This window comes from Rhineura floridana, chromosome 2 (assembly GCF_030035675.1).
Source record: "Rhineura floridana isolate rRhiFlo1 chromosome 2, rRhiFlo1.hap2, whole genome shotgun sequence".
Lineage (NCBI taxonomy): Eukaryota > Metazoa > Chordata > Lepidosauria > Squamata > Rhineuridae > Rhineura > Rhineura floridana.
The window spans coordinates 40,749,324-40,774,601 of NC_084481.1; the positions used below are offsets into that span (position 1 = coordinate 40,749,324).

At 42.4% G+C, this 25,278-nt stretch overlaps 1 protein-coding gene and 1 long non-coding RNA gene across 3 annotated transcripts in view; one reads left to right on the top strand and one right to left on the bottom strand.

The window, feature by feature from the left end:
• LOC133376376 (metaxin-2) overlaps positions 1-25,278 on the bottom strand; it is a 113,149-nt gene that overhangs the window by 67,452 nt on the left and 20,419 nt on the right. Inside the window, exon 1 of one of the 2 annotated variants that reach the window (XM_061608394.1) lies at positions 1,200-1,309. The exons of the other annotated variant lie outside the window; for it this stretch is intronic. Within the exon in view, the coding sequence (XP_061464378.1) occupies positions 1,200-1,239 (40 nt within the window). The 5' untranslated portion in view covers positions 1,240-1,309. Of the gene's footprint in view, positions 1-1,199; positions 1,310-25,278 lie in introns of those variants that run through there. 2 annotated transcript variants of the gene reach the window in all.
• On the top strand, positions 1,306-5,273 carry LOC133376377 (uncharacterized). Its single transcript, XR_009760463.1, has 3 exons — positions 1,306-1,605; positions 2,640-2,809; positions 4,751-5,273. It is a non-coding gene; the product is annotated as an uncharacterized LOC133376377 (long non-coding RNA).

The following is a 25,278-nucleotide window of genomic DNA, read 5'->3' on the forward strand; positions in this document are numbered from 1 at the left end:
CCCCATCCGAAGCGGGAAACTGACCAATTATACGAACTCGGGAACCACCAACCCAGAGTGCCTCCGGAGGCCTTGCACTGGGTGAGCCTTAGACAGTAATTGGCCCAAGGTCACCTAGGTAAGTTCATGCCTGAACAGGGATGTGAATACAGGCTTCCTATAGCCAAAAGTATAGCATGCTAAACATTACACTGCCCTTTGCTAGCTCTATGACTGTCAGTGAATACAATTAAAATGGGTGTTTATTTGCATATGTTTTATTGGGGAGGAAATAACAATTCTATTTTTAAAAATGGACATTATGCTGTGCACTGCTGAGCTTTGGGAGACAGATATGTTTATCTAATAGATCCAACACAGCTGTCTGCATTTTTGGATTCTTTGGTGTATGGACCCTTTTAGGGTGTGGCTACAGGGACAGTGATGCTGACCTCGTGTACTTCAAAAGTTACCACACCCCCTTTTAAGGACCATTCACAAAGTAAGTCATGCTTCTAAACTTCCCTCCACCATTTTAAAGAATATCCAGTTCCTCCCTGCTCACAACTTTGTTGCAACTTGCTCCAGCTTTTAACATGTTTTAATATGTTTTAAAGATGTTTCGTTTTAATATGTTTTAAATTATTTTGTTTTTAAGATGTCTTAGAGTGTTTTTAGTATTTTTGTTTGACATTCTTCAAGAACCATCCACAGAGGGATACACGATGTCACTTTTTCAGCCACACTCCTGTTGATACTATGGCTACTGAATCACGAGAACTTTGCCTCAGAGCAGTTCTTAAGGCTTATGAGGTGGGCTGTGTGCTCACAGCAATCCTTCCTTTTAGACAGACTGGCCGACTTCCAAGCAAGATCACCCAGAACGAACAACTGTCACAGGCACCCGCCAGACAGCTGCGCAAAATAAAAATACAAGCGGGACAGCCTGATCAACCAGAGAGGCAACATAGCAAGCTCCCAAGGGAAAGGCACAGGTCATCTACTTTGCCGTCATAGTCCTGGCCTCAGCCCCATGCCTCCCCACCAACCCGCCTGGTCTGGAGTCTCTTCGAAAGGGAGACGCCCCCTCCCTGCAAGCTTACGCAGCTTCGCCCACGCTCAAAACAGATGGATGGGGAGACTTGTACCAATTCCCACACGCGGCTATGTGCCCCCTTCACTCCTCCCCCTAGCGCTGTTTCTTTTCTTTCGGTCCTCACCTGCTATTTGCGTAACGAAGGCTTCCGCCACCAGCGACATGCTTTCACGCGGGAGGCGGGCTCAGCTCTCTGCAGGCCCCTCTCTCCACCCCCCTCCCTCTCTCTCTACCCCCCTCCCTCTCTCTAGCACGCCCGGTCTTCGGCCGCCTCGCAAACCACACAAGGTTAAGGGCACCAACAGGAGCACTGCGGCTGCGCCGACCATCCTGCGGGAGAAGTGCATCCGGGGCCTGCTCCACCCCTTTGTCTGACTAGCCGTGGCGGTGAGTCGTAGCGACTGTACCAGCGCTGCTGACGTCGCGAAGAGCGATCGGCTGCCTATGAAGACTTCAGGCTCTTCAGCAGTCAGTGCAATGTCCCCTCAATGCTACAGCCACTGAGCTCGTTCTGGACCCAAACCTGCCTGGTATACTAGGGCTTCGTTATTATTTGTTTATTATGTAGCCTTGAACACCAGGGCTCAGATATGGGATTTCTTCATAATCATAATCCCCACTGTTTTCAATCTACTTTCATGTGCATTATACCTGTCAACTGCGAATGCCACTTCATTGCATCTGAAGTCTACCAAACCTTATGCTATAATACTTTTTTAAAAATCTGTAGAAGACTTAGTTGGTTGCAATAGACTAATACCCAGTGCTTTTTCTTGTAAAAAATGAGGTGCCAGTATTGATATGTTGTGCTGCTGTGGATACCAGCACAAAATGGCTACCATGGGTAGCAAAAAAAGAGGTGACAGCACCAGTGAGTGCTGCAATGAAAAAATGATGATTATGATGATTAGGCTTCCAGAATGAGAGGGTATGCCTCACCAGGCAAAATGTTGAGCCCCAGTTTCTCTTCCCCACCCCACCCTCACTTCTTTTGGGAAATTAAGTATTCACAGGCTCCAGGTAGAAAAATTGAATCTGACAAGCTCTCTGATATCTCCAGTAGCTCTGTTAAAATTGATCCCAAAGGGGCTTCTAGGTTGACTGCTCAAGTCTCACTCCCCTTGATTGAGGCAGTGTAATTTACTCATTAGGCACATCCCATGTGTGATGATGGTACAAATTATGCACATAGAATTAGCATGCCTGATGATATGTTTAATTTTCAGCATAAGTGCTTTATTTCAGTCTCTGCCAAGTTTCTTATCTGATCTTTCTATGGCCCCACCCCACTGTCGATCTCACAACAGCCCCTCTATTCTCCATAGAGAAGAAAAGTTGTTCTGTCTTCCTATCCTCCCTTTCTTCATCTGCTCCAACAGTGTAGCGGAGTCAATCCAGCCACTTCCTCCTAATGCAGGACCGTAGTGAGCCACAGGTGTGATATGCACATGGTAGTGAAAAGGGCAAATGGCCATAGTATATATTGTCTAAATATTTGCATGTAATTACAATATCAAGGAACAATATATGTACTAGAAATTTACTTTTCTAATAACTATCTCAGCTTACTTATTTCTAGATTGTTTCTCTCAGCTAAATCATCCTGAAGGCTTTTGGCATGGCTTGACCACCTTATATTTGAATAATTCACATAAGAGGTTTCCAGGTTGCTGCTTCAGAGATAATGCTCCAGATCCCTGCTACAGTACTGTAAATACTGAAATGGTAACTCCAGTAAGCGTTCCTTGTTGTCTTCTTGGTTAGACTTAAAATCAGGTCAATGCATGCCTAGCAAATATGTGCAGTTAAGTGTGGCAACAGATATCATACAGAACACTCCATGAAAATGCATCCCAGAAATAAAAATGGTATAACAGAATAACAATAATATAATAACATCCATTAAGAAAAGCAAGAATAAAAGAGATATTAAAGAAATAAAACCACATTAAATCACAGCTATGATGGCCTTACATTGCTTTTCAAAATTCTGAAAACTAATGCTAAGATGGGAATCTTTAGATTACGGGTGGGAACCTCCAGCTTATGGGCCAATTGCAGCCCTCAAAGCCTCTCTAGCCAGTCCTTGGGATGCTTTCCAGGCATGCCCCCTATTCCCAGGTTTCACCCCTCACTGGCCCTGCTCTGCACCCTCTGAGTGTTTTTGCCTGGCTGGAATGTGTCCTTGAAGTGTTAATGCCCCTTGATAGCCTGGATGGAGATTGGAGAGATGGGGGGAGGTAGAAACCTCCAGGTTTCATGTGGCTAATATGTAGCCTACTGTATCATATTCATTGTCTTGCCAACTTTTGGATCTGTCATGCAGGGGCCTGCAGTCCCTGGAAAGCTACCCACAGGGGAATGTGGCCCTCTGGCTAAAAATGTTGCCTATCATGGTTTAGGTAATGAGTTCCACTATATATCTGTGCTTATCAGCTGAGCTCCTCAGATGGGCATGGCTGAGAGTATCCCTTGCCCCAGAGGTACACTTAGTTTGTACTAGAAACAGGGCTGTTAATGTTGCAGCTACAGCCCTCTGGAATCAATTACCAGCCAAAATTAGGCATCTAGCGTCAAGAAGCTTAGGCACTGCGAAGAAATCCTCTTTGTTTAAAATGTGTTTTATTGGGTATTGTGTAATGTATTCTGTCATTTGTATTGTAATGCACATTATAACATGTTTGATGGGGGAAGTCTTCCCTTTGGTCAGGTTTAACCTTCACTGGGGAATCTTAACTGACAGCTGTGAGCTAGAATTCTCAGTATGCAAAAGGATAGAAAGTATGCATATTCTGATTGGTGGTTGCAGGTTTAGAATTCTTAGTTAGATAGTGCGATTGGCTGGAGCTGGACTAGAGGGCCCAGAAGAAGTGTACATATGGCCAGGTGCTGGTTAGCAGTAGTTAGTCAGGGAGTTCATGTTGGACAAAACTTGGTGTTCATGGTGGACAGCCAGAATAACATGACAGCAGAGGAAGAAGAAAGAAGACCTGAGATGAAGGCAGAGTGGGCTGGTGGCCAAATACTTGCTGGGGTAACCGAATCGCTTGGCTTAGGCTAAAGAGATGAAGGGAGAACCTGTCTACAATGCTGACGAAAAAGTGAGATATAGAGTCACTTCTATGGTAAGAGAGCCAGAGAAAGATTCTAGGACACTACAGGAAAAGCAGACCTGCACCAGTAAGTTAGTAGGGGTCAAAACAGACCCTTCAAACAAATATTTTCAGTTAAACTGGTGATGAAACTTCACTGAAGTACAGTAAATACAAGGGCAATATAGCAAAAAAGTTTTAATAGAGTAACTAACTGCTTTCTCAAAGCTGTCTTGGTTTAGTAATAGTAGTTAAAATAAGCTTTAGGTATTTACAGTGACAGTAACAAGTTAATAAAGTGCATACCCATTTAAAGTGATAGTACTACATTAAAGTAATCACATAGGCTTGTGAACTACCTAACATTTTAATAAACATTTATATCTTTGTTAAATATAGTAACTATATCTGACTGGCTTTGTATCTCGGATATATCCCACAGTTACCAGGGTTATTGACAAGTTAAGGGTACAGGGTGTAGATGATATTAAATGGTGGCAGAGGTACATGTTTAGGAAAACCATTTTATGGTGATTTTATTAATAGAGTAAGTTAAAAAAATACTTCCCTCTTCCTTCCACAGGTACCTACTGAAGATGTTTTTCTTTAAGAAGCCGTCCCCTGAGATGTGACCCAGTCTTTTTTTAAATAGTAATTGTACATCTGTAGGAATAATTTTATTATTATTAGAGTTTGTAGGAATTATTTTATTATTTTTAGAGTTTGTAGAATTTGTTTTAATTGTTCTTAGAATTTGTGAAGGGCTGTACTTTATCTTGTACACTGTTTTGATTACCTCAAGCTATAAAGCAGTTATAAATATATGGGACTACCACTAAGAAGGCCCCTCCTGCCCATGTACCACACATTCATTGATGTAGAGCTGAACATTATTAGAAAAAAGGATGGGTTTGTATGCCCTCACAGCTGAAGTCAGTAGCTATGGATGTCTCCCAGTGCAACTGGGAAGAGAAAAGCGGTTTGCACTTTCTGTTCCCCACATAACTCTGTAATGTCTGTAGCACTGCTGCATCAAGAACTTGATCATTAACTACCAGAGGAAATATAAAGCTGAATTTTAGGCATTAATAAAGATGTGCAGAGAACAGGAGATGTGAATCACTTGCACTATTTGTCTCTTCACAACCACACACATCTGTATTATGTATTGTCAGCAACATTATTAGAACCTGCAAAATCTGTTCCAGTGAGGATGAGTGTACACACCATGTATATTTGAAACAATGCCTATTTCGAACCAGTTCAGCTATCTGGGGAAAAAAATGTCCCACTCTTAGATTTAGATCTAGTCCTTGATCCAGTTCTAAATGAAGCTCCTAAACATATGGAACTGTATTGTTCTTGTACTAGCCCTGTTCCAGTGAAGATAATGTGGTATCTCATTCCCATGTAAAGAACAGGGGAAGCCTTGTTGTAAGGGACAACTCTACTTGTATTTGCTGCTTTTGAAAATGTTACATAGCTTGCAAAGCTCTTAAAATACTTGGAAGAAACAAATCACCAGGAACAGATGGCATACCAATAGAGTTGCTACAAGCTACTGAGACTGAATCTGTCCAAATTTTGACATAAATCTGTCAAGAAATATGGAAAACTAAACAATGGCCCATAGACTGGAAGCTTTCAATATACATCCCAATTCCAAAGAAAGGGGATCCCAGGGAATGCAGTAATTATTACCAAACTATTGCCTTAATATCTCATGCAAGTAAAGTAATGCTCAAGATTCTACAACAAAGGCTCTTACCATATATGGAGTGAGAAATGCCAGATTTATTTATTTATTTATTGCATTTATATACTGCCCCATAGCTGAAGCTCTCTGGGTGGTTTACAGCAATTAAAATCATTAAAAACAAATATACAAAGTTTAAAACACAAAAAACAATTTATAAACACAATTAAAAAAAAAATAAAAACACATGCTAAAATGCCTGGGAGAAGAGGAAAGTCTTGACCTGGCGCTGAAAAGATAACAGTGTTGGCAGCAGGCGCACCTCATCACATAGATCATTCCATAATCTGGGGGCCAGCACTGAGAAGGCCCTCTCCCTTGTTGCCAGACTCCCAGCTTCCCACGGAGTAGGCACCCGGAGGAGGGCCTTAGATGTTGAGCGTAGTGTATGGGTGGGTTCATGTTGGGAGAGGCATTCCATCAGGTATTGTGGTCCTAAGCCATGTAAGGCTTTATAGGTTAAAACCAGCACCTTGAATCGAGCTTGGAAACATACAGGCAGCCAATGCAAGTGGGCCAGAATCGGTTTTATATGTTCAAACCGTCTTGTCCCTGTTACCAATCTGGCCGCTGCATTTTGCACAAGCTGCAGCTTTGAACTGTCTTCAAAGGCAGCCCCACGTAGAGTGCATTGTAGTAATCTAACTTGGAGGTTACCAGAACATGGACAACTGAAGCCAGGTTATCCGGGTCCAGATAGGGGCATAGCTGGGCCACCAACCAAAGTTAGTAGAAGGCACTCCGTGCCACCGAGGCTACCTGAGCCTCAAGTGACAGAGATGGTTCTAGGAGAACCCCCAAGCTATGAACCTGCTCCTTCAGGGGGAGTGCAACCCCATCCAGGACAGGTTGGACATCCACCATCCGGTCAGAAGAACCACCCACTAGCAGCATCTCAGTCTTGTTTGGATTGAGCCTCAGTTTATTAGCCCTCATCCAGTCCATTGTCGCAGCCAGGCACCACTTCAGCACATTGACAGCCTCACCTGAAGAAGATGAAAAGGAGAAATAGAGCTGTGTGTCATCAGCATACTGATGGTAACACACTCCAAAGCTCCGGATGACCCCACCCAACGTTTTCATGTAGATGTTGAACAGCATGGGGGACAGAACTGACCCCTGCGGAACCCCATACTGGAGAGTCCAGGGTGCTGAGCAATGTTCCTCAGGCACCACCTTCTGGAGCCGACCCACCAAGTAGGAGCAAAACCACCACCATGCTGTCCCTCCCACTCCCAACTCAGCCAGTCTTCCCAGAAGGATACTATGGTCGATGGTATCGAAAGCCGCTGAGAGATCAAGGAGAATCAACAGAATCATACTCCCCCTGTCTCTCTCCTGACAGAGGTCATCATACAGGGCAACCAAGGCTGTTTCCGTGCCAAAACCAGGCCTGAAACCCGACTGAAATGGATCCAGATAATCGGTCTCATCCAGAGTGTCTGGAGTTGGCCTGCCACCACTCGTTCCAGGACCTTGCCCAGGAATGGAACATTTGCTACCGGCCTATAGTTATTATGATTTTCTGGGTCCAGGGGGGGTCTCTTCAGGAGTGGTCTCACTACCACCTCTTTCAGACAGCCAGGAACCACTCCCTCTCGCAGAGAGGCATTAATCACTTCCCTGGCCCAGCCAGCTGTTCCTTCCCTGCTAGGTTTTATTAGCCAAGTAGGGCAAGGATCCAGCACAGAAGTGGTTGCACGAACCTGTCCAAGTACCTTGTCAACGTCCTCAAGCTGTAACAACTGAAACTCATCCAAGAAATCGTGACAAGGCTGTGCTTTGGATACCTCGCTTGATTCACCTGCTATAACACTGGAGTCTAAGTCCTGGCAGATGCTAAAGATTTTATCCTGGAAGTGCCTAACAAATTCATTACAGCGGGCCTCAGATGATTCTACCATGTCCTTGGGGCCAGCATGTAATAGCCCCTGGACAATTCTGAAGAGCTCCGCTGGATGGTAGATTGATGATTTGATAGTGGCAGCAAAATATTGGTTTTTTGCTGCCCTCACTGCCCCTAAATACAGCTTACCAAAGGCACTTACCAGTGTGTAATTGCCTCCACCAGGAGTTTGTCTCCATCTACCCTCAAGCTGTCTCCTATATTGTTTCATCACTCTCAGCTCTGGGGTATACCATGGAGCCGCACGAGCTCTACACAGGAGAAGGCTCTCAGGAGCAATGTCAACTGCCTGGGTAATTTCTGTATTCCACAGTTCAACCAGGGTTTTGACAGGAGTGCCAGCCCTATCAGCTGGAAAACTCCCCAGAGCCCTTTGGAAACCATCCGGATCCATTAGTCTCTGGGGGCAGACCAACTTAATAGGTCCCCCAACCTTGCAGAGGGGAAAAGCTGCTGTAAGTCTAAACTTCAGCAAGCAGTGATCTGTCCATGACAGAGGGACTGATGTAAGCCCCCCCCATTCAGATCACCATCTCCATGTCGAGTTGCAAAAACCAAGTCTAGAGTATGCCCTGCCACGTGTTGGGTCAATGGCATGTTGGGACAGTCCCATGGTTGTCATGGAAACCATGAAATCCTGAGCCACCCCAGATAAGGTGGCCTCGGCATGGATGTTGGCATCCCCCAGAACCAACAGTCTGGGGGATCTCAACAGTACACCCGAGACAACCTCCGTCAGCTCAGCTAGGGAGTCTGTTGGGCAGCAGGGTGGGGGGTACACCAACAGAATCCCCAGTCTGTCCCACTGACCCAACACAAGGTGCAAACACTCCAGACCAGTAGTCACATAGACAGGGTGCTTGCAGAGGGAGGTGGAGCTCCTATAGACCACAGCAAAAAAAACCCTCCCCGACCTTCAGGTCTATGCTGATGCTGAACCAGGTACCCTGGCAGACATAGATGGGAGAAATGTCCAAGCTGGATTTAGAATGGGAAGAGGCACCAGATATCATATTGCAAACATACGTTGGATAATGGAATGGAGAAAGGAATTTCAGAAGAAAATCACCCTGTGCTTTATAGATTACAGCAAAGCCTTTGACTGTGTAGATCATGAAAAACTATGGAATGCTTTAAAAGAAATGGGGGTGCCACAGCATCTGATTGTCCTGATGCGCAACCTATACTCTGGACAAGAGTACTGTAAGGGCAGAATATGGAGAAACCGATTAGTTGCCCATTGGAAAGGGTGTGAGATGAGTGTATTTTATCACCCTATTTGTTTAATCTATACGCAGAACATATCGTACGAAAAACGGGACTGGAGCAAGATGGAGGTGTGAAAATTGGAGGGAGAAAGATAAATAATTTAAGATATGCAGACGATACCATACTACTAGCAGAAACCAGTAATGATTTAAAATGAACACTGATGAAAGTTAAAGAGGAAAGCACAAAAGCAGGACTACAGCTGAACGTCAAAAAGACTAAAGTAATGACAACAGAAGATTTATTTAACTTTACAGTTGACAATGAGGACATTGAACTTGTCAAGGATTAATACCTTGGCACAATCATTAACCAAAATGGAGATAATAGTCAAGAAATCAGAAGAAGGCTAGGACTGGGGAGGGCAGCTGTAAGAGAACTAGAAAAGGTCCTCAAATGCAAAGATGTATCACTGAACACTAAAGTCAGGATCATTCAGACCATGGTATTCCCAATCTCTGCGTATGGATGTGAAAGTTGGACAGTGAAAAAAGCGGATATGAAAAAAATCAACTCATTTGAAATGTGTTGGAGGAGAGCTTTGCACATACCATGGACTGCAAAAAAGACAAATAATTGGGTGTTGTAGTTATGTGCCTATGATGAAACTGAGGTTATCATACTTTGGACACATAATGAGAAGACATTATTCACTAGAAAAGACAATAATGCTGGGAAAAACAAGGGTATAGAAAAAGAGGAAGGCCAAACAAGCGATGGATTGATTCCATAAAGGAAGCCACAGACCTGAACTTACAAGATCTGAACAGGGTGGTTCACGACAGATTTTACTGGAGATCGCTAATTCATAGGGTCACCATAAATCATAGTTGACTTGAAGGCACATAACAACAACAACAGCTTGCAAAGAACTAAATGAAGGGTTTTTTGCAAGCAAAATGAAATACTTGGGGCATTGTTGCTGAAGAAGGGGTGGGGTGATCTTTCCTGTATCTACTGTTACACACAGGTCTGTTGGGACTCCTCTTGTGTAAAGCTGCCACTCATTGATCCCTTTAAACTTGCCTCCTGGAGGAGGGGGATCTTTTGCTAGAGATAAACCACGCACTTTGACCTGAAATGTGCGTAAATAGCGTCTGTATAACCCATGAATATAGATACAAACCAGGCTAAAGCAAAGCCTTTCTTTTACTGAAAGAAAAGAGAAGAACAGAGATGCAAAATTATTAGGTGTGTGGCAGCATTAATTATTAATATCTTAACCCATTCATAACTAAACTACAGAGATAAAAGGTCCCTTTTGCTATAAGAAATAATAGGTAGCAGAAATTACTTATCCTTGACTCAGGGGTGTGGGCAGTGGAGCACAGCTGCAGTGTGTGTGTAGAAGCACTGACCAAAAAGTAGGAAGGAATCTTTTTGCCTCAAGGTTTGCATCATGACACAGAATTTCCTTCCAGGCCCGTGATCTGAAATCCAGTGCTGTGTTCCTTGAGAACATAGTTCCAAGTTGGAGCTCAGATCCCCATCTTATGTTTCAAACCCTCATACTTAAATACACTTTCCGCACAAAAGAAAATTCATGTGAAAAGCCGGGGTTTGGGGTATGAGGTGATTCTGCACTGGAAGAATACATTTGCTGACACTTGGGGAAAAAACTAGTTTTGCTCTTCTGACACTATCTTAAAACAGTGGGATTTTTCTGCTAGGTGTGAGGGAAATCTGCCAAGAAGGCAAGATAAAGCTCAGTTCAGGTTCTGCATGTTCCTTGAGGAGCTGCCAAATTATTAATTTGAGGATTGTTGCAATAGATGTCTGCATCCTGTATCTTTACAATAATCAGTAAGGCTTAATAGGTCAGGAAACTGGGGAAAGGAGGAGAGAAATCCAGGATGCCTTTACAGGTGTCAAATCTCCAGTTCTCAATGAACTAGGTGCTGGACTGCCACTTACATTACATGCCCAGTGCTGTCAGCTCTGGGGAAGAAGAGGGCAAGGCATTCAGTCCCTTCATCTCTGAACAGTTGACAAGCAACATGAATCATGTGATCATGGTTGTGTGCATAGTTTCCAGTGCAGCGATAGGATCTGCATTTACCGTGGTGAATGCATTTACTGCCTACAGCCATACCATCCTGAACATGCCCTATCTTGTCTGATCTTGGAATCTAAGTAGGGTCGGGCCTGGATTTGGGTGCCTTTACTGCTATGGGTGCAGCAATTCTATGTGAAGAATTGTATGTGTGCTGCTATTTTGCCCAGGCACTTGGTAATGATTAGCAACTAATCCAACAGGAAATTACTCATGCATGCAGATTTATCTCTGTGTATTAATGGCTAAACAAGTGCTCACATATCTGATAGTGCAGCAGAAAAATACAAAGATTTTTTATTTTTTACTTTTAAAAAGTTCAAAAGATGATGTGGACAACTGGGTTGCTACCCATATCATAAGCAGAATCATAGGTGACATGTATACAGTCACCTTCTACTATCAAACTTTAACTCTGCTAGAAGATATACTCAGATTCCTAACAACATACTGCTGGGAACATGCAAATAACCACCACAACAGAAACACTACCTTACTCAGGGTAAGATATTTTGATCTTAAGATGCTTGGATCCCCAGCAGCAAATCAAATTTTATTTTGATTTTATGCTATTAAGTGACTATCTGGAAAGACCCTTATTTAAATCATATGCACATGGTGCAGTTAGGTAATTTTAGACTATTAGTGGTCTTATGGTGGTGAGGCTCTTTAGATAGCGGTATATATTTTCACCTATTTGAAAACACGGTAAGCCAGCTCTACTATGTTTGGGGACCCATTTTGCTGAGTGGGGCTAGTGACTTCTACCCCAAAGTCCTGCCCTGCTGGCACCACTGATTCATATTTTATAACTGAATTTTAAAAATTTAAAGTTTGTTGGTCTGTATCTTTATGAAAATTTGTTCCTGCAGAATTATATTAGTTTGTGCTCCTTTCCCATTGTTAGACAACCACAATACTGTGGAGCAACAATTTAGCATAGTTTAGGCGTACACATCATGTCACCTTGATTCCTGAGTTCTTCTCATACATTTGACTTTGACCAGCATTGACTAACAGCAAGGCTGACACTGTATATACCCCAATAATTCCAATGTCTGCAGGCTTTCTGTCCCTCTTACTTCATATTTCATTTTAATAGCAGAAGCAGAATTAAACTGTCAGCAATATTCGAGAAGCCAACACTGTTTATGTTACTAACGGGTTTTACATCCGTCATGACTTATGTTATAAATGTCATCACCTTCAAACATATGCTTTGCCTCCATTTGCTGGATAGTTATGTGGCTAATCCTCAAACCAACAATCCATCATAATGAACAGAATTATGATAAATATCCCCATCCGTTATAATATTGGCCAGTGCTTTTCATTACTACACTGTCTAGATCTAATTTCAACATGGCTCTTTCTCACTATATTTCCACAGTGAGTTAGTCATTATCTCTGGCCTAATCTTGCAGCTTGCAATGAAGGAGTGAGACAAGAAGCAATTTAATGTGAGATTTTATGGGAAATTCACCTCAGGTTGTATCTACGAAGAAGAGTGGTGTGTGACCTTATGGATGGTAGCTACTGATATATTTTAAAAAGGTTCATTCTCTGCTCAGTATTTACATCTGATTTTTTTTAAAAAGACAAAGGTGTTGGAATAAAGTGAAATCTATAGACTGTATAAATTATACAATTTCTGTTGAACCTTTTATCTGATGGCTCTGTCGTACACACTAGAACTCTAATGCACACACATGGATGCCCAAAATATTTATTGTTGCTTAACTATATTAAATAAAATGTAGTAATTAGTAGTAGTAGCAGCAGCAGCAGCAGCATTGTTTAGAATTGAATGTGGAATTGTCATCACTGCCACTCTGTTACATCCACTCTGAATTATAGTTTTGTTATTGTGATATGTAAACCACTTACAGATTTCTATTGAAATACGAAGCAATATGCAAGAGATATATAGATATAGGACAGCATGCATACTGCATTTCTCAACATTCACATAGAATTCCATATGTGCATTAGAGTCCTATCGAGCTATTGATTGTATTCTAACTGTGCTTGACTTTATGTTCATTATATTAAGTACAACCATTGTTCAATTACAATGACATTCTCAGGAATATATATAAGAAAGTGGCACTTTAAATATTTTTGTATTGCACAATAAGTGTATGGGTGTGTGTGTGCTTGTGATTCTGACCTCATGTGAAACAGTTATTTCATTTTGAAACTGAGGGGGAAATTGCTTCTGTTATGGGATTTGGGGGTTGAGATGGATGATTTCTATGAGTCCCCTTCCAGCCTCTGATTTGGAACCCTGTACCTGGAAGTGGGCTCTGCAGCAGAGAAACTTGCTCCACTGATCAGACTAGTTTCATTTGTTAATCTAAGAGTTTAACCAAGTCAGCCTGTGAGTTAATGGGGTTTTTTTGAGTGTTCAGTCTGCAAAGGGATATGGGCAAGGGAGATCCTGTTGCTATTGGAACTCTTTTTAGGGGAGAGGCCCTCTCCCCCCCCCATTGTAGAGCCAAGAAGATGCTTCCCAGAGTTTTCTGGGAAGAGGGACTGACTGCCAGTTAAACCGCTCTGGGAATTGTAGCTCTGCAGTAGGCATCTCCTAACAGCACCCTTCACAAACTACACTTCCCAAAAATCTTTGGGGGAAAGCCATAACTGTTGAAAGTGGAACAACAGTGGAATAGATGTATGGTATGAATGTGGCCAGTGACTGGCTCAAAGTCGCCGAATGAGCTTTATGTCTGAGGGGATTTGAACCGTCATCTGCCAGGTCACAGTCCAACATTCAACCCACTCTACCACACCACATATTTTGTCCCAGGTTCTGTCCCTCCCTCGACTTCCCAAAAACCATTGGGTTTCATCCTTGTCCCCAGACCATCTTTGGGCTCTGCCCCCAGATAACAGAATTATTGACATCTAACAACTGACAACACTGACTTCAATCTGTGTGATTTCTGCCTGCCTGTTTTGCTGCTTGTTCTAGGTCCTTGCCTACCCTGAGGCCTGGGTGCCTGACACCAAGCTCTATCCCAAATTGGCACTCAGAATTTAGTAACATAAAATTGAAAGTTTGCCCTTTCAGATCAGACACAAAGAAAAAGGACATTACTCCACCTGATAATAGCATGTGTCCAGTTTTCTACTGTGACTGACAAAAAGACATAATAAAAAGCCTGGCATTGTCCATGTGACAGGAATCTTATGTCAAGATCTTCATCAACATCTCCCTTTTCAGCCAATTGCTCATCTCTTCTAATTCAGATCTTGGATGGGAATCATTAGTGAGGGGAACCACAGAAGTATTGCAATAACTTCTCATAGATGGTAGATACAGTTGATACTGGAAATATCAAATTAATCTGACATGTTACTTCATTTCAGTTCTTTTTCAGGCATTTTTTTTTTTTGCAATAATGAATTATGCCACTATGTGAAATGATGCGCATTCAGCAATCAGAATCTGATCATGACATACCTTGAATCCTATAGGACAGAGCTCCTGAATACACTGCTGTGCTAATAATGGTTGTTAATCTGTTAATAGCAATCTATCATGGTTTCTAAATTCCTGCTCCACCACTTAAGAGTGTAGGCTGGGCTCTGCCAAAGTTTAATTTTTTGAAATGTTTTGCTGAGATACTAGAACAGAGATGGGAGTGGGTAATATTATATTGATGCACTGATGGTAGGTGCATTTCCCATTTATACTAACAATATTGTATTTATTATATTCGTGTCCTGCCCATCCTCCAAAGACCTCAGGGACAACATACATTCATATCTCTCCCCCCCCCAGCATGATGTTGTTGTTGTTTAGATTCCTTAACCATCACCATGAGGACAGGTTACAACCATTTTAAAATAAAATATTGAAATCAGTTAAAACAAATTACACTCAACAGAGTAGGGTATATTGGGTGTCAAAGGCCAGGGTAAATAAATGTGTCTTCAACATACAATGAAAACTGCATGATGAATATACCAGGTACACCTCTGTGGGGAGGGAATTATACAGTTTAGGGGCTGCCACAAAGAAAGCTCTCTCCTAGGCTGCCACCCCCAGAAGTGAGGGGACTGGAACCAGCAAGAGGGTTCCCTCTGTCAATCTTAACACCTGAAAGGTTCTGTAGGGCAAGCAGTGGTCTTTCAGATATTTAGAACCTAAGTTCTTTAGTGCTTTAAACACTAACATGGGCATCTTGAATTGGACCCAGAAACTAACTGGTAATAGGTGTAGCTGTTGTAAAACGAAACCTGAGTCAGTAATCTGGTTGAATCAGTTGAAGTTTCTTAGTAGTCTTCAGGGGCAGCTTATATAGAGGCTGTTGTGATGATCCAGCCTGGAAGTTACCAGGCCATGGAGTACAATGACCAAGTCATCTCTATCCAAAAGGAGCTGTAGCTGGTGAACAAGCTATAGCTGGAAACAGCCACTCCTAGACTCCAGTAGGGAGTCTCAGCTTGCATTTCAAACTGCATTTCAAACCAAATCTCTAAAATTTGCACTTTCTGAAACAGTAAACATGGCCATCCTTTGAAATTCATACTTATTTGAATTTTGCAATGCAGTTAGTCAACCAAACAATGTTTACAAAAATGTGTATGTTAAAGGGAAAGTGTGCATAAACATGAATATGTAAGTAAAAATGACATACAAAATGCATTATATGATGAGAAATTGCTTGCAAAAATGTGTACATTAGTCAAACTGCCTACAAAAATGTGTTTATTAGGAGAAATTCGCACTAAAATCCTGGAGAATTTCTGTGAGGATTTTTTTGCAAACTGCTGCAGAAATGTGGAGAACTGAATATAAGGTTGGAAAATGAGGAAGTGAGAGAACTGAAACTGGTAAATCCTTCCATCCCTCAGCTCCCATAACAAAGTTGGATCCCCAAGCTGCTCCTTCCAGGGGAGTGCAACCCCACCAGAATAGGCCATCTCCCCACCTCTCAGACTTGAAAGCTCAGAGAATATAACATCTGCTATATTCACCATAGTGCTAAGTAGATCTTTCTGTGAGTGCAAAGATTTTTCCTTGGACAATGGAACGGCTTCCCCCTCTTGTCTCTCCTCATGCCCCAGAAATCTGTTCTGGGGGTTCCCACAACCATCCAGAGCAGATTTAGCGATGGTGCGAGGTGCACACAGACAGAGGAGATGGAGGAAACCCCATTATGCTAACGCTAACTGTAGCTCTAGAACAAAAGACTACTTGAATACTGCCTATTGCCTTTTCAGGATTCAGTTTCAATTTACTAGCCTATATCCAGCACATCACCACTTAAAAATATAGGTCTATCTTCACAACAACCCTTGCTTTTGGCTTCCTGGAGACATGTGATTGGCCACTGTTGGAAATGGGATGCTGACCAGGCCTTTGCTCTGATCCAGCAAGTCTTTTTATGTTCTATATGGTAGGTTAGGCTGAAATATGGCAACTGGCCTAAGGTCACCCCATGTGCTGCATGACTGAACAGGGCTTTGAACTCTAGTCTTTTCAGCCTGACACTCCAATCTTTACACTATACTGGCTCTCACTGCTAAGAGCCTGAGTTTAGGAGATGCACCTAATCTGGTGTGTGTGTGTATTTAAAAAAACTGCACATAAATATAATTAGAGAACACATCCTATACATATATATAATTATAATAACACAAAAGTGTGGTAGAGTTGTATGTTAGCCTGAAACGTATTGCTCCAGTACATCACAGAGAAAGTCAATTGCTCTAAAAACTTGTACATGGGTGGTGATAGCTGCTTTCACATATTTTCCCTTAGATTATTTCTGTTCTGCAAAGCTTCATCTGTCTGTTCAACATGTACCTCAGGGTACATCATGGGACCAACTTCTTTATCTCCACTATTGTATTTTTTATTTATTTTGATAGATGGATAAGGCCACATTCTAAGCTTTAGTTACTTTTTTTTTTGGAGTGTTGTAACAACTCTGAGCAAGCTTTACTGACTTAAGCCTTGTGATGGATATTTTGTATGTGCTTCTGTTTTAAAGATTGGTTGCCTGCCCTTATTCTAATAGACTAGAATCTTAAACGCACCACCACATAAACAAAAATGGTAAGAATATCCAGTACAGATAAAACAGCCATTGAAAATAATGCACAAAGTTGTTTGCAATGTATATGTTTGTTTGCTTGCTTGCTTGCTTGCTTGCTTGCTTGGTCAGCCTTATTTCCTTTGCTGTTACCATGGAACTTTGCCACCCACTGTGTATCCACAACTGGGCTATCGAATGTGTCTCTGAAGTCTGGCTGCCACATGGGAAAGACCAAAAGGAACAACAAAGGATGTAACAGTTTGGTGATAGTTGGTTATTGTTTGCTTGTTGTCCTAAGCATCTTCCAAGGATATCTGAGTGTGTGCAAGATATAGAGATGATTCTAGTTCAACTGAATGTACACACAAATGTGACTTTCCTTCCTTTTACGTGGCACATCTGCAGTCCTTGCAGTCTCAGAGTCAGTTGCGCAATAAAAGGCAGTTTACACTTTTCCAGAAGTAGTAAACCTTCCATAGGATTACCATGTGTTTTTACAGGAATCATGTGAAGCAGCTGCATATTATTTCACTGTGTATTCATGCTCAAAGATGCTACAGGCAACTGTGGTATCTTTGCTCTGTGTGGATTTGGCAAAATAAATTTGATGGGTTTCACTTACAAAACACACAGCAGGCTTACTAATTAGTAATATGTGAAAGTGGCACTGAGGAGAGATACTTCGCTAGGCACCCTGACATATTTCTAGCCATTTTGGGGTGCCACCTGATGACTGCACGCTTACCTGATAGTAAGCTCCACTGAACTCAATGAGATTCTACTCTAAGTATCTATGCACTGAATTGAGGTGTGCACACTGGGTTGTATCCATGTATTGCCGCCCTGGGCTCCTACTGGGAGGAAGGACGGGATATAAATCATATAATAAATAAATAAAAATAAATATCCAACTAAGTCCTACTTAGAATAGACCAGCTGAAATTAATGAACCTAAGTGATTCATATTTATTGGCTTTAATGTGTCTACTCTGAGTAGGACTAGCATTGAATACCACCCAGTATGTTTAATCCAGTTTTGTAGCTTAACACCAGCCTCCTGGTACCTGACATTTTGGAATTCTAAGAAACAAAAAAAAATCAGTGCAGTTTTGAAAGGTTCAGTCTGCCACCTTGATTTAAAATGGCTTGCAACTGAATCCAAACATAGATGAAAACCTGCTCCTTAATCTCAGGAACCATTATGCAAAATTTGATCATGATATCTCAAGAGGTGTCCAAATGCATAGTGAACAGACAACTTTCTAAAATATATAATAGATATATCACAATGAATATTCACTAACAGTCAAAAAAAACCTTGCTTTTTAAGAATGTACCTATAGGCCACAGATATTTCTATCAAACTTTAAAAACAGGGAAATTGAGCAGTGATAGTGAATGCAACAGGAGAGCAGGAGACCTGACCTTCTGAAATATTGTACTGCCCTACAAATCTGTAAAAATGCAAACACAATTTGGATTGGTCTTTCACAGTTCAATCCAATTCCTGTGCAGCTTGGAAGAATTTGATAACCTGCCTCTGAGCATACGGTGAGTGGTTGACCATGCCCTTCTACTCTGTATCAGTTTATATACGGGAGAACTCTTAAAAAGTGATCCATAGATGATTTTACACCCCAGCATGGTTAGCTCACATTATGGTATCTGGGTCCCCCCCAACACTGGCATCTATAGATGGAGAAATAATGTTTCACCATCTTCCAGGGAAATGTAATTTTGTTTGGAATAATCAATGAACTGTAATCAATTAAAAATAATTAATGAATTGTAAAGGGATGCCACATATATTTGTATAAATTAATCTGGTATAAATGGCAATGAACACCCATCTGATCTTTGATTTTGTTAAGTATGTGAAAGTTTATTTATTTATTTAATTTATATCCTGCCCTTCCTCCCAGTAGGAGACCAGGGTGGCAAACAAAAGATTGATTCCTGCATGTTTGTGTATTTTTCCTTATTTTGTAATGTATGATTTTAATTTCAATGAAGTGGGGAGGAGGGTATTTTGTAGACAGGGAAAATCCACACACACACCCAGTGCACCCGAGAAGTTGGCTCCTCCTGCTCCAGTTACTGAAGCTTGGGGCAAACATGCTGCAAGAAAACCATTGCTATACAGTTGGAGGGAGGAGAGAAAACATTTTAATTGTACAGATTTGGGGGGATTGCAAAACAAATAATTGTTTGGGAGGGGAATTCTTACCAGGCACACCAGGGATGAACACCCAATAAAATGTTTTACTGGCCATGCCCTCTATGAAGCTGGGCTCCACCCTCCACCCTTTTCTTGAAAAGAAAAAAAATACTGGCTCACTCTCACTCCTCTTCTTTGAAAATGAATAAACAACACAGGTTTCCTCTCTGTCTTTTGGATTGGGGGGGATTAATTTTACATATCAGAATCTGAATTTAAATACTTGCTGTTTCCTGCACAATAGGATGCTTGTGGCAGTGGAGGCTGGCCTGGTGGCTCCAATGTCAACTCAATGCTTTGCTCCTTGAAAGTTGGGACTAAAACCCGGAGCAGATTCACTGCCCAACTGACACCAGAGCCACTAGCATCCACTGACTTATGGTTTAATAAGCCAGAGCTTTCCTCCTACCCTTCCAGAGCAACTCTTTGACTGTAACCCTAACAGCTCAGCTGTTAGTTGGCAGGTTAACTGTAATCCAAAGCAGCCTGAGTCAGTGCAGGTTTCACCAAACGTGTTATTTTCCTTTCAATTTCAGACCAATTTGTCTGAAATTTTCAGAATGTGCTCAGCAGATAGTTTTTTGACCCCCTGAAAAAAACCAGCCTTTTTGATCTAGCCCTTTTATTTTTTTAAGGGTGAGTTTCATCAGGACATTACAATGTAACTTGGGCTTTTAGAACACTGATATAAGAGGGAAGAGGTTGTTGGTTCATATTGAGCATGCTCTGTGAAGTCATAGGGTCCAATGTTAATTTACTTAAATAAACAATGCATTTTTTATTTTTAAACACTGGAACTCAAGAGTTTGGGGCAAGCTCAGTGATAGGAGTAAGTATACTCCAGGAACATGTCGGAATTTTAATGAATTTCCATGAAATGTGACACCATCTCCAGAAAAAAGTCCTGCAGGCTTCTGGGGTTTTTTTTAGTCCCATTTTTTATTTTAACCTGTGGATTCTTGGGGAGAGGGGGGTTGTATCACCATTAAAACCTACAGGGTTTCTAAGCAAATGTTTCTTAGTGAAGCCCTATAAGATTTGTTAAGATTTTGTTTTCAAATGTGGTTACGCAAAGCACCAAAATGGCAGAGGGTGGGCAGTATTTTCAATTTAACATTGCAAAGTGCCAAAATTCCATATGGGCTATAGGTACAGCCATCTATTTCCCCTCAGGGGTGCAGACTTTAATTCCAAATGTGAGTTGCAGTTTCCCACACCTTCAACAATCATGGCTGTATAATACAGATATAGCTTGATCTAGAAACTGTTTGAGCCGCTCAGCTGAGAAACTTGAATATTTGGTTTAATTCTTCCAGTAAAAAAAATAAAGCCCTTGAATTTGTAGCAATTTAGTGCTCAGATAGGAGAAATTCAAGTGATTTGGTTTAACTGGATTTTAGGGTAGACTGCCATTTTTATTAAAAACTGTATCAGTCTGTCATGCTTTCCCTGCATGGTTGTGTGTGAGAGAAAGAGAGTGTGTGTAATCAGGTATCTCACAAACGTTAAACACTTGAAAAAATGTTTAAGCCTTCCCTTGGCCTTATTTAGTTATTCATAAAAACAAATCTCAATCCTCAGGTTTTAGCCAATGGCTTTTATCTTGCTGTGACAGTGTGAGCTATGCAGAAGATTGCTAGAAGCCATTAAAAGTAGAGAATAGACATGCAGCTCAAAGGATCTACTTCAGATCCCATTTTGTGGCCCATTCATCTCCAGCAGCAAGCACTTTGGCTGATGTAGAACAACAGAAACTTAGACATTTAAATTTACCAACGAAGTATCTAGATTAAGCCATTTGAAGAAATGTGTAGCTTATTGATTAATTTGATTATTTGTATTTCTATCATATCTTTCACCAAAAGGTCCCAGGAAAAGTTACAACAATGTCACAATTAAAACAAGTACAATTTACATTAAAACTGTAAAATAAAACTACAAAACCACCGTTGACAAGGTAACAAAGCAGAACAGCAGTGCACAGCAATGCAGGAGGCTGGCAGCTTAGCCTTAATATCTCAGTCTCTATGTGCTGATGCAGCCTTTTCATCATGGGGAATCAAGGTAATTAAATATGAAATGGCTTAAAGAGTTTGGGGTGGTTAAAAATTTAAAACACACCCTATAAAATAATAAAAACTATTTTCAAGTTGTGTTCTCCCCAGGTTCAGAACTCTCAGTGCTCTCAGCTTTCTCTTACGCTGGACAGGGCTTGGAGCCACTCTTGGTCTCTGCTGTTGCACCTAAGAGTCCCAACTCATTATCAGGTAGGATTCAGGACAGGGCATGCCTCCCCAGTCCATTGTACAAACACACTAACTATTCTCACAATCTCGCTTTTGATCATTTGTTTTGCTTGTCCCTTCCACCTGTCCTCCATGTCTTTCTCTACACTTTCTCTGCTGCTTATAAAGCAGAAGGAGCCACTCCCACACCTTTGCTCTTCACCCCCCCCCCACGCTCTTTCAGCATATCTAGGCTTGATTCCAAGAGCTGGTATAGCACAGTGGGGAGGACAGCGTGGCTGGGAGTCCAGAGTCTGAGTTCAAATCCCCGCTTGTGTCTCCTGGGTGTCAAGGGTCAGCTAAAGATCACCCCCGCAGTGAGTGGCTCAGGGGTTACGTGCCCTGCCACCTGTGCAGCTGTGGGCAAGCTGTGTAGTCCCAAGGAGCCCAGTTGCCCCTCAGCCGGCAGTTGCAGACAAGGAAGGGGCTGGCTTGTGCAGCTGTCTGAGCAGGCCCTAGCCAGCTGGGGAGGACTAGCCTCAGAGGGAGGCAATGGTAAACCCCCTCTGAATACCGCTTACCATGAACACCCTATTCATAGGGTAGCCATAAGTCAGGATCGACTTGAAGGCAGTCCATTAAAAATAAAAGCTTGATTCCAAGCAGTGGCATCAATGGTGCCCATTGGGGCTGGTAGAGTGGAAGGCAGGAAGACCAACAGGAGGTGGAGCCAGAGCCAAAGACAGGCACAGCCAATGAGTTCTGGTTTGGTTCCCACCCTCCTCCCTGCTGAGTTCTACAGGAGCAACCCTGAGACTAAGAAGAAGAAAGGCAGTGGCATCCCCTGGACTGGCTGTAAGTAAGAAGGCAGGCAAGTAGAGGCTGGCTAAGGGCAGACTGAGGTTGGTGAGTCAGAGTCCCATTTGCTTTAATGAACCAGCCCCATTGGCTGGCATAGGTGGGGAGCCAAACTGCTTCAGCGTCTCCTCCAGCCTCATCACACAAGTGTTTTGGAAGCACTTGGATATGTCTCTTGGCAAATAATTTAACTAGCATATACCTCCAATTTCCTAAGCCGTCATATATATACATGTGCAGCAGGCCCCCATCCACCACCAAACAATCCCAGTTTTCACAGAAACTTTCCACGTGGCATGTGGAATGAGATAAGTCCTTATCCTCCTTAGTCTGGCAATGTATCATCCCATAAATATTTCTAGGTCATAGAGCCAATAGGTGAAGCATACACATTATGTTATCAAGTACATAACAAAAATACTCTATCTGCCCACTGAGTAATAAATAAACTTTTGGTTGGTTAGTTAGATCCCCTTTTATTAGCAATCTTGCACATTAAGTTGTTGATGTATTGTATACGAACAGAACATCCCATCATAAAGGAAAGGATTGTGTGGTGTTGTGACGTATAACTTTCATCTTTGTTACTGTTAAAATACAATTTTCAGTTTTTTCCCCTTGTGTAAGGCAAGGTCAGCAGCAGGACTAGTGAATATAAATAGTCAAAAGAATGTCTTAGAACATGCAATATATGTGTAGGTGTAGTGCAGGGAATACAAGTAAGGGATTCAAATCCAAATTTTCCTCTTCTATGGAAGAATCTTTTTTTGTTGTTGACCACATCTCATTGGTCAAACTCCACACCTCACTGATCTCTGATTATGCCATAATCTCTGATTATGTCAGGCTGTTGGGGGCGAAGAGTTTCTAATTATACAGCCAGCAAGGATTTTTCGCATTCTGCAATGTTAGATTGAAAATACCCCCATGCCATTCTGATGCTTCCCATAAGTTCATTTTAAAACAAAACCTTACAAAACTTATAGTCCTGAACTCAGAAACACTTGCTTAACAACCCTCTACATTTTCATAGTGATACACAAAACAGTCAGAGAGAATTGACAGGAAAAAACAGTAAAAAGACAGGAAAAAACCCAGACCCCTGTTGGACTTTTTTCTGTCAGTGTTCTCATAATTTGTTGAAATTAATTAAAATTTAGCCAAGTTCACAGCGTACCTGTTACTTACTATTACTGACCTTGCCCCATACTCTGACCTTCATCATCTGCCGTTCAAAGGTTTAAAAAATGCCTGACCGATTTTTAATTAACTTAAGAATTTTAGCATTGGAGTCAATGATAAGTGTGGGCATGTTCAGTAAGAACCAACTGTCAGTGTTCTAAAAGCTAGACTCATGGCTGCTTGGTTTAGCTAATCCGGGAGCCACACCCACGCCAGATCTTTATTTCACTTGAGACAGTCATGGCTTCTTGGGAAGAATCCTAGGAAGTGTAGTTTGTGAAGGGTGCTGAGAGGACACTCCTATTCCCCTGACAGAGCTCCAGTGGCCAGAGTGGTTTAACAGTCAGCCGCTCTGATTGAAGCTCTGTGAGGGGAATGGGGCATCTCCTAGCACCTCTCAGCACCCTTCACTAACTACACTTCCAAGGATTCTTTGGGAGAAGCCATGACTGTCAAAAGTGAAATAAAGGTCTGGTGTGGATGTGGCCAGGGACATTTGGGTGGGAGGCTACATGTGCCTGCTGTAGAATAAAAAAGTGGGGGAAACCCTGAAAAACAATGATACTGTTCATGATGTTTTCCTTAGGAAAGGAAAGGGGCTTCCCTTCTGATCAGTGCCCACTCACCCAATCTCCTCCCCTTTCCCTTCTTCCTCCCCCTCCCCCTTCCTGCCCCTCTCCCAGGTCAGTTTTCACCTATCCAAAGCATGATTGCACAGGAGTAAATCCCACTGAACTCAATAAGCATGCAAATGATCAAACCTGCCCTCCCCTCCTCCTCCTCCCTCCCATCATCTCCCTTTTGCCCCTTCCCTCCCTCTTCCTTTGCCCCCTCCCCTTCCAATCCCCTCCTTCCCCCTCCTACTCCTTCTGCTCCCCTCTCCTCTCCCTTCCTCCTTCACTCTCCTCTCCCCTCCCATTCCTCCTCCCTCATGGTCAGTTTTACTTATCCTAACCATGATTGCATAGGAGTAAATTCCATTAAGATCAATAAGCTTGCAAATGATCAGACCTGCCTTTCCCATCCTTCTCCTCTCCTCTCTCTTCCTCACTTCTTCCTCCCCTCTTGTCAGGAGGATGAGCTGGGCTCCTGGGGGGTTGGAAGGAGAGGATTCAGATGGCTGGCAGAGGGAGGAGGGAGGAACTTACCCTCTGTGGAGCGAAGCCGAAACAGAGGACATGCCAGAGATAGGGTCGCCTAGCAACGGGGAGCCTGAGAGCCTTGAAGTTTTAGAATCCCCCCCAGACATTCCCAGGCCCTCCCTTCTCCGCAGCTCAGAGCAAGAGGGAGGGCTGATCACAGAAGAAAGGCGGAGAGATGGTTTACCCTCAGCTCCTTCTTTATCACCCATAGTGGAATCGGACACTTCAGAAGAGGAGGAGGTGATGCCTCCCCCCTCACCACGCACACGCAGACGGTTGAAAAGACAGGAGAGAAGGGGGGGAAGGCGGGCAGTACCTGAGGGGGAGTTAAGGAGGAGCGAAAGGTTGCGCGCCCGTTTAGCCCCTTCTTAAAGAACAGGCGGGAAGCAGCCCCTTGCTCTGTCAACTTTCTCCCAATGTCGCAGGACCTGTATCCCTGTATTGCTTCATGA